Source organism: Carcharhinus amblyrhynchos, chromosome 6 (genome assembly GCF_965287045.1).
Source record: "Carcharhinus amblyrhynchos chromosome 6, sCarAmb.v2.hapA, whole genome shotgun sequence".
NCBI lineage: Eukaryota > Metazoa > Chordata > Chondrichthyes > Carcharhiniformes > Carcharhinidae > Carcharhinus > Carcharhinus amblyrhynchos.
Genome location: NC_137329.1, coordinates 38,326,033 through 38,338,402, shown reverse-complemented (window position 1 = coordinate 38,338,402; position 12,370 = coordinate 38,326,033). Strand labels below are relative to the sequence as shown.

Below are 12,370 nucleotides of genomic sequence, written 5' to 3'. Positions count from 1 at the left end.
TCTGTGTAAGCAAACTAGTAAATGACAAGTTAACACCTGAAAGACTAGCAATACTTATCATAACCTAAATGTACATACCCATCTGGTCGATAATCATTCGACTGTGATGTTGGAGTCAGTTTTGAAGTTTCTAAGCTTTCTGGTAACACATATTTTGAAGAAACATCTTCAGAGGTAGACAACTTTACTTCCTCACTAAACAGAAAAGGCAAGTTATCAAATATCTATAATGTTTTCAAAATAACAAAATACATATCCTATTACAAAATGGTTATGAAATTCATTCTCCAATCATGCAGTTTATGAAAATCTTCACATGCAAATGGAAGGAAAGCATGAATAAATGAGGTTCAGCTTGCAGGCATATTAAACTTTAACATAGTATTTTGGGTGACATCTCAAAATCATGCCATAATATGAAAAGAAATCTAAGATCACATGAGGCTGTGTGTTTGCACATTGAACATCCATCAATGAATCATTTGTTTGCAGCACTGAATTAATTTACACTTAATTATAATACATACCAATAGGATTTCAACACTCTGAAGCCACAAGCACGAAAGAAAGAGAAAGGAAGCTTAAATTGTGAAACACTGAACTAAATTAATATGATCTAGTTTATGATATTCAAGTATCACATTCAAATGCTGCTTTATAATATCTAGCATACTTATACTGTAAGAATTTACTACCTAAATGTTTCCACCAACCACAATTAAGTTGAAGAAAACAATAAATCATGGGTGGAATTTTCTTGTCCTGCCCACTACGGAAATTATAGCTGGCGGGACATGGACTATGCAAGTGTCCATTGATTTTGGGCAGAATTTTCAGGTTTCAAGACGAGCATGGCTAGAAAATCCCATCCCAAAAGTCTCATGGCAAGCAGAATAGAATATTTGCTGCAAAGAAAAAACTTTAGTTTTATATCAGAAAGAAAGATAATTGGTAAAGAAGGAGCAGATATTTAAATATTATGCAGCGTCACAAAGATCCAACTGCAGGTTTTCATTTTTGAAATCTGTATACTAAAGCACATCTCAAAGTCCACCCACCTCATCCAAATAAATATCAGCAATATTTTAAAAGAACTATTCCAGTAATTAATGTGTGGAAGGGATGCTTTCTCTACTTCAATGTAATGATTATGTCATCAGTGTTTGCCTCAATAGCATTAGTTTCAGAAACTATATGTACACAAGAGAAACCTGTAAATGTGAAACTTAAAGCTATTCCTACAAAACATTCAGCTCAAGTCTATGTGTACATAAAAGCAGCTCTAAAAATTAAATAAGACACGAGTGAACAAGGTTAAGTAGGATAAAGACCTCAATCTCAAATTCAGCATTCTTTCCTAAATGCCAACATTGTACTTGCATTACCACATTTCTCACATCATTTCTGCAGTGGGGTGAATGTAGCTATTCTAGAGGCTTTAATATAGCCAAACACATGGATAAAGTTTTTGAATTTCCTGCATTGGTAGTAATCTTATATGGATTTGAAAAAAAAAACTTGCTATTCCATCAATCTTAAAATCAGCAGGTAAGAGAACGAGAAGTTTGGATGTTGGCAAAGTGTTCTTGAAAAAGTAAACGGAGTGCATTGTAGCTGATATTAAAAGAACTGAGCTATTGGTGCGCTGAACTGACTGTCATTATGTTGAACTTCCAGCACCAAAAGGTTACCAGACGTTGAATTTACTGGTTTATGCTTTGACAAATATTATATTTTAGGTTTGCTAGAAATTACATCAAACAGAACATGTACAACAGATTTGCCACACACAAGGCATATTGTCTGAATAAAATGCGTACATTTAAACTTTCCTTTAAGACTCAAGGCACATCCAGAAACAGGGAGGTGATATTAAATTTACACAAAAACTTGGTTAGATCATTTTTGGGAACACTGCACAGTAATCTGATTGCTAGACAACAAAAATAATTCAAGCATTCAAGAACGGCAGAAAATGATAAATGTTTACGAATTGAGAGGATCGTGGTTTTTCATTCCCTGGAAAACAGAAGACAGAGCAAGTTCTGACCAGAGAACTTCAAAATTTTTCTCTTTTAATCCACAGGTGTTTCAGTCCGCCTTGCTGTCCAACAAGGGGTATACACGCGATGGGTCGTACGAGGGCTGCTCTTGGTTGTTTCGAGAATAGCCTAGTACTTCACGTCGTTAGTGTACACTTAAAGTGGACCAGATGCTGGGCAAAACGACAGCTCAGTGACTATCTGTGCAGATACATGGATTTGGGCCAGTGTCTGTGGGAGTTTGCGCATTCTCCCAGTGCTTGCATGAGTTTTCTTCGGTGCTCCGGTTTCCTCCCACACCCCAAAGATGTGCTATTAGGCTGATTGGTGTAACAAGTTGTCCCTAAATTAGTCTTCCCTCAATGTGGAATGCCAGAAGCATAGACAAGGGTCATGGGTGAAGAGAGGACTCAATGTCAAAATGGCGGCGTGGGCTTGTTGGGCCGAAGGGCCTGTTTCCTGGGCTGTTTTGTTCTTTGTTTTACAATTAGGAAGTGGTTCAATTAGGTGGATGTCAGAAGTGCAGAACAAGGAAACATAAATATAAGATAGCAACTAATAGATTAAATAAAGAATTTAAAAACTTCTTTCCACCACATAGGAAAAATATGGAACCCACTGCCAAATAGGGTGGGGGGGGTGCTGATATAAATGAGGGCGAGGAGATGGAGGAATGTGTGGGCTGGCTAAGAGGTAGTAATTAAGATGAGAAGCGGCTTCAGTGAAACCTAAACGTAGGCAAAATTGAGACTTCGACCAGATCAGCCAAGATGCTACCAAATGGCAGAGCAGGCTCGAAAGGGTGAATGGCCAATTCCTACTCCTAGTCCTCTATTTCTATGATCCTGAGATCATATTGACTAAAGGGCTTATTTTTCTGCTGTAGATTCTACGGATGGGATTTTACAGCCTTGCTCGTCCCAATAACGTAAAATCCCGCCCAAGGTCAATGGATCTTTCCATGGTCCACCCCTCGCCCGCTCCAATTCCCATGGTGGACAGGACATTAAAATTCCGGCATGTATTTCCATGCAGTCTAGCTCAGTGAAGGCTTATATTCTTATGCATATATTAAAAGCTTTACTTATGAAAAAATCTAGGCACTGAGAACAGTTGGGTGAAGCATGTAACAAATGTCTATTTAACAATAAGTTGCAATACCTGAAGAAGAGGATATCAAGAAAATGTAAGACAAATAAATCTTTAAGACTGTAAAAGCATCATCACCAAAATTTTCTACTCTACTTTTGACAGACATTTCTGAAACATTTATATCATTTAAATCTTCTAACCTCTCTGAATAATTCTCAACCCCATTTTCAGTCAAAATGCAAATCAAAATAAATCTAGAATAGAATGGACTGGCATTATGCTGTCAGTACATTGGAGTCCACATATGAACAATCACTGACATACATTAATCTTCATTGTGAGAGTCTGACTAAATCATGAAATGCCCCACAAAGACACAAGAAATATGAGCAGGAGTGGACCATGTGGCCTGTTGTGAGCCTGTTCTGCCATTCAATAAGATTATGGCTGATCTTATGCTTCAATTCTATTTCTCACCTGTGAGGCAAAATATCTGTCTATCCCAGCTGGCAATGTATTCACAACGGATTATCCAAAATTCTCTGCGATGGAGAATTCCAAAGATTCATAACTGAGTAAAATAATTTCTCATCTCAGTCCTAAACGAACCGTCCCTTGTCCAGAAACCGTGCTTATGTGTAGATTTCCCAACTGGCAGAAACAGTCTCTCAGCATCTATCCTATCAAACCCCTCAGAATTTTGCATGTTTCAATTACATCTTCTGTCATTCTTCTAAACGCCAGAGAACATAAATTTGTTTAGTTGGAGAAACAGAAAGCTGACTTACAATGAGTCTAAGTTATTAACATAGATGCTAAATATCTGAGACTCCACTACCAAAGCTTGTAGCATTCCACTATTGACCAGCTGTCAACTTGAAAATGCCCCATTTATCCGCACTCTGCTTTCTATCCATTAATGAACTTGACATGCCAAAATAATCCCTCAATTTCATGGGCACTTATTTTGCTTAACTATTTGTGTGGCACCTTATCAAATGCGCTTTGGAAATCAAGGTATAATCATCTATTGGCTCCCATTTATGTACTCTACTAGTTGCATGCTCAAAAGATTCCAATAAATTTGTCAAACAGGATTTCCCCTTAGTAATTCACGGTGGAAAAAGATCTGGGTGGTTGTACTGCAGGCTTGCGGCAGACTGAAAAGATTGAGTACGTGGACATTAAGAAAGAGGATGTGTTGGAACTTTTGAATAGCATCAAGATAGATAAGTCTCCAGGACAGGATGGGATGTACCCCAGGTTATTGTGGAAGGCGAGGGATGAGATTGCAGAGCCTCTGGCGATGATCTTTGTGTCATCGATGGAGATGGGAGAGGTTCCGAAGGATTGCGGGTGTGGTTCCTATATTCAAGAAAGGGAATAGGGATAGCCCAGGAAATTACCAACCGGTGACTCTAACCTCAGCGGTTGGTAAGTTGATGGAGAAGATCCTGAGGGACAGAATTTGTGAACATTTAGAGAAGTTTAGTATGCTCAAAAGAAGTCAGCACAGCTTTGTCAAAGGCAGATTGTGCCTTATGAGCCTGGTTGAGTTCTTTGAAAACGTGGCTAAATACATTGACGAAGGAAGAGCAGTAGATGTGGTGTATATGGACTTCAGCAAGGTGTTCGATAAGGTCTTCTTGAGTCTTCAAGACTTCTTGAGAAAGTGAGAGGGCATGAGATCCAAGGGGCTGTTGCCTTGTGGATCCAGAACTGGCTTCCCCACAGAAGGCAGAGACTGGTGGTATATGGGTCTTTTTCTGCATGGAGTCGGTCACCAGTGGAGTGCCCCAGGGATCTGTTCTGGGACCCTTGCTGTTTGTAATTTTCATAAATGACCTGGATGAGGAAGTGGAGGGATGGATTAGTAAGTTTGCCGATGACACGAAGTTGGTGGTGTTGTGGATAGTTTGGAGGCAAGTCAGAAGTTGCAGCCTGACACAGATAGGATGCAAGACTGGGCAGGGAAGTGGGCTTCAACACGGATAAATGTGTAGTGGTCCATTTTGGCAGGTCAAATGGGATGAAGGAGTATAATATCAAGGGTAAGACTCTTAGCAGTGTAGAGGATCAGAAGGAGCTTGGGGTCCAGGTCCATAGGACTCTTAAATTGGCCTCACAGGTAGAGGATGTGGTTAAGGCGGCGTACGGTGCACTGGCCTTCATCAATCGAGGGATTGAGTTTAAGAGTCGGGAGATAATGCTGCAGCTTGATAAGAACCTAGTCAGACCCCACTTGGAGTACTGCTCAGTTCTGGTCACCACATTACAGGAGGGATGTGGAAGCTATTGAAAGGGTGCAGAGGAGATTTACAAGGATGTTGCCTGGATTGGGTGGCATGCCTTATGAGGCTAGGTTTAGGGAGCTCAGTCTTTTCTCCTTGGAGAGACAAAGGATGAGAGATGACCTGATAGAGATGTATAAAATGTTGAGAGGTATTGATCGGGTGGATTCTCAGAGGCTTTTTCCCAGGGCTGAAATGGTTGCTACAAGAGGACACAGGTTTAAGGTGCTGGGGAGTAGATACAGAGGAGATGTCAGGGGTAAGCTTTTCACTCAGATGGTGGTGGGCGAGTGGAATCGGCTGCCGTCAGTGGTGATGGAGGCAAATTCAATAGGGTCTTTTAAGAGACTTCTGGATGAGTACATGGGACTTAATAGGATTGAGGGCTATAGGTAAGCCTAGTAGATAGCGATATAATCGGCGCAACTTGTGGGCCGAAGGGCCTGTTTGTGCTGTAGTTTTTCTATGTTCTAAAATCATGTTTATTTGTTCTAATCATACTATGCTTTTCCAAATGCATTGCTAAGACTTTTTTGATAAAAGATTCCAGCATTTTCCCAACAACTGATGTTAGACTAACTAGCCTAAATCAATAGCATTAGGGATAAAAGAATGTTCACTACATATTCAAAAAAGAAGCTATATCCAAGATTGAATCTGAGGAATTTTTAGAACACTCATCCTACCTTTTAAACACAGCAGTTTCAGTTTTGGCATCTACAGTAAGGCTGACCGTCTCTTTCATGGAGCCATTTGTAACTGTCTCTGTTATTTGGTCTGTAGCCACCTCTTCATCCTCTCCATCAGACAGATTGGCTTCTACATTTACTGTGGTTGACACTGCTCTTTGTTCCTTGCAAGCAAGCTGTGAGGTTGCAACAAAATCTGTAGTTTGAAGACAGGATTAAAGATCTGTAGACTTCCACAACTAGGAATGTTAGATGGAGATTACTTTTGAAAACTTAATTGACTAATAGCTCAGACAATGTACAATGCTGTAATTCATTTGACTTCATATATCAGTTACATTGTATTTATGTTGTCAGAGGAGCCATATTCCTCTTTTTAGAATGAAGAGTAAAAATTAGAATATATAATGCAAATTATTTCAAATAATCAAATTTATTTTCAACCTCTGAAAAAACTAAACCTTGAAATTTCCTAAGCTTATTCAGTAAGACAAAAGGTAGAAAGAATTTTAAAAAGCAAAATAGGAAATAATTAATAAATTAATCAAACTTAAAAGATAAAACACTGGTCTGGATGGATTATACCTATGCGTATTAAAAGTAGTTAGGGAAGACATAGCAGAGACACTATCACATATTTAAGTTTATAAATGGAAAAGGGAATCATCCTAGGGGAATGGCAGATATTCAATGTAGCTCCCATGTTTTTTAAAAAAGAGAACAAGTTCCAGAACAATACAGAATTAGCTTAATACTGGTTAATAGGAATGATAATAGAATCTTTACTAAATGTAATAGAAAAACGTCTAGAAACTGAAAATATAAGAGTAATTGGCATGTTCACCAAAAGGGTATTACACACAAGTGACAAAAATTATTGCAGCAGGTTCACAATGCCATAAAAAATGCAAACAACAGTTAGTATTACCTGACTTGGTGTATTCAATGGGCCACCAACTAGCAGGACAGAGCAAAATTGCAGGGAAGTTACAGAGGTACAGAAACTATAATGATAATGGGAGACTTTAATTATAAAATAAATTGGATTGGAATAGTGTAAAGGGCAGAGACAAGGAAGATTCTCTGAATGTTCAGGAAAATTTTCACAGTCAGTGTATATCCAACCCAACAAGGAAGGTGGAACTGCTGGATCTGGAGAATGAGTGGGTCAGTGGATCAAGTGTCACAAGGAAAACATTGTGGAAACAGTGATTGTAGCACCTCAAGGTTTAGGTTAACTATGGAAAAGAAACAATCTTAAGTGAAAAATAACTAACTGGGAGAGCGCTAGTTTCATTGGGGTTGTTCCCCTTGAGCATGAGAGAAGATCTAATAGAAGTGTTCAGAATCACGGGGAATTTGGACCAAGTAGAAAGAAAATGTTCTCACAGTCAGAAGGGAAGGACCAGATTTAAGGCAACTGGATAAAAACAAAAACAACATGAGGAAAAACATTTTATGCATCAAGTGGCTGGAACCTAAACAGTTAACCCTGTATTCTTTCCTGGTTCTGGACAACCCCTAATCAGGAACATCCTTCTTGTATCTACCCTGTATGGTCCTGCTAGAATTTTATATGTGCGTGGTCTATGCAGAAATTTCTGGATTGCTGTTCAGCCACAGTGTAGAGGGAACAATGGGTGAGATGAACAGTATATAGATGTTGTGGTAACTTGGCCACAAAAAGATTGAACATCACAATGTGTTCAACCAATCTTCTTTACTTCCAAATATATCGAAATACAATACAGCATGGACTTAGAACTGGAAGCAGCGAGTTGCACAGGTCCCTCATGGTAAGACTAAACTTGTGAAAGCCCTTTTAGGAACAACCCATACAAAGAGTAATTAATTGGGCATGGGCCCGCTTCAGTGGGGTGAGAACAGATCTGGCTCAGATAAACTGGAATCCAAGGCTGGCAGGCAAATCCGTAATGGCACAAACCAGCTGCTTTCAAGAGGTTGTTTGAGTACAGTCGCAGTATATTCCCATGAGGGAAAAGTAGGGCAAACAAATCCAGAATTCCATGAATAACGAGAGAAAGAACGAGATAAAGCAGAAAAGGGCTGCGTATGTCAGGTGGATAATACAATTGAGAACCAGGTTCAATATAGATTTTAAGGGAAAAAAATTTCAACCGACATAAAAACAAATCTAAAAGCCTTCATAAATTAAAAAAAATAGAAAGGCAATGTGGGGCAGATGATCGACCCAAAAGGGGATTTATGCATGGAGGACAGAGAGCAAGTTTAAGGTATCAAATGAGTTTTTTGCATCTATTTTTATCAAGAGAGGTGCTGCCCAAATCATTCCAAAAAAGGAGACAGTTGAGACACCTGACAGACTAAAACTTGATACAGATGAGGTGTTAGCTTGTCTGTCTGCATTTAAAGGCTGATAAATCAGAAGAACTATATGTGATGCACCCATTTGAGGGGAGGGTGGTAATTGTGGAAGCACTGGCTATAATCTTTCAATCCTCCTTAGATACAGGGTGGTGCCAGATACTGGAGAATTGCAAATACTACATTGTTGTTCTCAAAAAGATTCAAGGGGTAGCCCAGCAACTAAGGGCTAGTCAGTGTAATCTCAGTGCTGGGGAAATTTAAGGAAATCCAGCTGTGATTTTTTTAAAGGACAGAATTAACTTGATTGAGTTTTTGATGACATAACAGAAGGTGGATGAGGATAAAATGTGGTTGATGGGGCACACATGGACTTCCATAAGGTGTTTTAATAAAATCCACAGAACAGGTTCGTGAGCAAGCTTAGAGCTCACTGAATAAGACAGACAGTAGCAGCATGGATACAAAGTTGGCTGAGTCACAGGAAACAGATTACTGGTGAACAGTTGTTTTTCCAGACTGGTAGAAAGGTATTCAGTAGGATTTTTCAGGAGACAGTGTTTGGACAACTGCTTTTCTTGATATATACATTAGTGAGTGGACTCAAGTATGTATAGGGCAAAATTTCAAAATGTGCAGTTGTCACAATACCTGGAAATATTGTGAAACTTGAGGAGATATGGTTAAACTTTAAAAGGACATGGGTGGAATGGGCAAATAGCAGATGAAATTTAATGCAGAGACTTAAGTGATTCATTTAGGTAGGAAGAGTGAGGAGACACAACACAAAACAAAGGATACAATACTAAAGTGGGTGTAGGAATACAGGGACTTCAGAGTATATGTGCGCAACTCGTAGAATATGGTAATGACAGGCTGAGAGAGTGGTGATAAAGCATGAAGGATCCTGGGTTTCATAAATAGGGGCAAAGAGTACAAAAGCAAGGAAGTTGTAATTAAACCTGTACAAAAGACTAGTTTGTTCTCAACCAAAGTTTTGTGCCCAATTCTGGGCAGCACACTTTGTAGGGAGGAAGTGAAGACATTAAGAGGTGTGGAAAAGATTCAGAAGTATGGCTTTAAGGATAAAGAACCACAGTTAGGCAGACAGATTGGAGAAGCCCAGGCTATTCTCCTTGAACAAGGGAAGGTTAGGAGGATATTTAATAAAGATGTCAAAAGTCATCAGGGACTTGGACAGAGTAAATGGGGAGAAACTGCTTCCATTGGCAAAAGGACATTTGTCAAATACTTTAAATCAAAGGAACATGAAGGATAAAAGTTTTTACACTGCAAATGGTTAGAATCTAGAATGACCTAAAAGGGAGTGTGGTAGAGGCAGATTCAACTGAAGCCTTCAAAAGAGAATTAGATAATTATCTGAAGAGAGAAGACTTTCAGGGCTACTTGGAAAAGAGCTGTAGGACTAGATAAGTTACCCCCACAGAGCTGGCAGAGGCTGAATGGTCTCCTGTGTTGTAACCATTATTTTTTATTTGCTAACACTTTTTTTTGTTTATGGAGAAAATAGTGTGCAACATATCTAACTTCCCAATATTAAAAAAATCTTAGCAATTCAACATCTGAACCAGTGAGGACAACGATTACCTTCAGGATGTGCTATTATATTATTGTGATGGGGATCCACTGGGTCAGCACTGGTTTCCATTTCAACAGGCGAGCTACTTCTCAAAGGATCCTTTGAGCTGAATCAAAAAATATTTAGTTTGCAACTTACTGGTACTGTAGTGCAATATTTACATATTTCTTGCACCTTTACATAACATTATGAACATGCATCTGTTATCATACATTGGGTTCGATATCATTTGGAACTGCATGCCTTGGGAATCCATACTGTGCTGCTAGATAGTCTTTGGTCCTCTTTCTTTATGGAGAGCACAATTTTTATCTTCTCACCCAAAATGTCCACCAGCAAAAAAATTCACAGACTGCTCCAGAAAAGTGGGACTGAGTAGGCAAAGAAATAGAGTCAGAGCTTTACAGCATGGAAACAGGCCCTTCGGCCCAACTTGTCCATGCCAACCTTTAAATCCCTAAGTTAATCTGAATTGCCTGCATTTGGCCCATATCCCTCTGTACCCATGTAACTATCTAAATACTTTTTGAAAGAAAAAACTGTACCCACCTCTACTACTACCTCTGGCAACTTGTTCCAGACATTCACCACCCTCTGTGAAAAAACTGCCCATCTGGACACTTTTGGATCTCTCCCCTCTCACCTTAAACCTATGCCCTCTAGTTTAGACTCCCCTACCTCTGGGAAAAGATATTGACTATTTACCTTGTCTAGCCTCTCATTATTTTATGGAGCTCTATAAGGTCACCCCTCACTCAGTCTCCTACACTCCAGGGAAAAAAGTCCCAGTCTATTCAGCCTCTCCATATAACTCAATCCATCAAGTCCCGGTAGCATCCTGGTAAATCTTTTCTGCACTCTTTCTAGTTTAATAATATCCTTTCTATAATAGGGTGACCAGATTTGCACACAGTATTCCAAGTGTGGCCTTATCAATGTCTTGTACAACTTCAACAAGACGTCCCAACTCCTGTATTCAATGTTCTGACCGATGAAACCAAGCATGCCGAATGCCTTCTTCGCCACTCTGTCCACCTGTGACTCCACTTTCAAGCAGCTATGAACATGTACCCCTAGATCTCTTTATTCTGTAACTCTCCCCAACAACTTAAGTACTGCCCTGGTTCAATCTACCAAAATCCATCACCTCTCATTTGTCTAAATTAAACTCCATCTGTCATTCGTCAGCCCACTGGCCCAATTGATCAAGATCCCATTGCAATTGGAGATAACTTTCTTCACTGTCCACCATGCCACCAATCTTGGTGTCATCTGCAAATTTATTAACCTTGTCCCCTATATTTGCATTCAAATCATTAATATAAATGACAAATAACAGTGGACCCAGCACTGATCCGAGGCACACTGCTGGTTACAAGCCTCCAGTTTGAATAACAACTCTCTATAACCACCCCCTGGCTTCTATCAAGAAGCCAATTTTGCATCCATTTAGATCCCTTACCCTGGATCCCGTGAGATTTAACTTTATGCAATAATTTACTATGCGGTACCTTGTCAAAGGCCTTGCTAAAGTCCATGTAGACAACATCAACTGCACTGTCCTCACCTACTTCCTGGTTACTCCTTCAAAAAACTCAATTAAATTTGTGAGACATGATTTTCCACTCACAAAGCCATGATGACTGTCCTTGCATCTCTAAATGCCAGTAGATCCTGTCTCTCAAAATACCTTCCAACAATTTACCCACCACAGATGTGAGGCTCATTGGCTTGTAGTTCCCAGGCTTTTCCCTGCAGCCTTTTTAAACAAAGGCACAACATTTGTTGCTCATTGTTCCTTGGGAGCACATCAGAGGGAGAGGCTGGTGAGAGGAGAGCTTGTGAGTAAGTTACTGGGTTTTTTCTTAAACTAACGTCTCTAGCTTTTTTAAAAATTTTAAACCGGATACAGGAAGTGGTCTTAGTGAGGTCTGGGAAGTAGTTTTTTTTTCCTCTGGACCCCCATAAATTGGAAAGCTGAGTATCCCACCCCTCCCTCCTCCTCTAACCTAAAAAAGAGAAAGAGAGAGAAGGGCTTTGAGTGAGAGCAGGTAAGTTTGTTTTTGTTTTTGTGTGAGCTGTAAGGGCTTTGGTTCACAGGGCCAAAGCGAAAAGGGTGAGGCATGATAAGTTATAAGTTTTTATTACTTTTTTTCCTCTGGGTTTCTATAAAGGGCAAGTATGAGTGTGAGGCCAGAATGTTGTTGCTGATGCAATATATGGGAGGTCTTGGAGGCTCCTGGTCTCCCAGACATCCATACCTGTGTTCGGTGTGTGGAGCTGCAGTCCGTACGGGACCTGGTAAAGGAA

At 39.7% G+C, this 12,370-nt stretch overlaps 1 protein-coding gene across 6 annotated transcripts in view; it reads right to left on the bottom strand.

Annotated features, from left to right (window-relative positions):
* The window catches only part of ppp6r3 (protein phosphatase 6, regulatory subunit 3), a 108,600-nt gene that overhangs the window by 3,779 nt on the left and 92,451 nt on the right, over positions 1 to 12,370 (bottom strand). For 3 of the 6 annotated variants that reach the window (XM_080190246.1, XM_080190248.1, XM_080190249.1), the window contains exons 21-24: positions 10,069 to 10,166; positions 6,112 to 6,310; positions 528 to 545; positions 79 to 195 (exon numbers count right to left, since the gene is read on the bottom strand). In XM_080190246.1, the coding sequence (XP_080046372.1) occupies positions 79 to 195; positions 528 to 545; positions 6,112 to 6,310; positions 10,069 to 10,166 (432 nt within the window). The remainder of the gene's footprint in view (positions 1 to 78; positions 196 to 527; positions 546 to 6,111; positions 6,311 to 10,068; positions 10,167 to 12,370) is intronic. The other 3 variants (XM_080190247.1, XM_080190250.1, XM_080190251.1) reach the window with 1 other exon arrangement.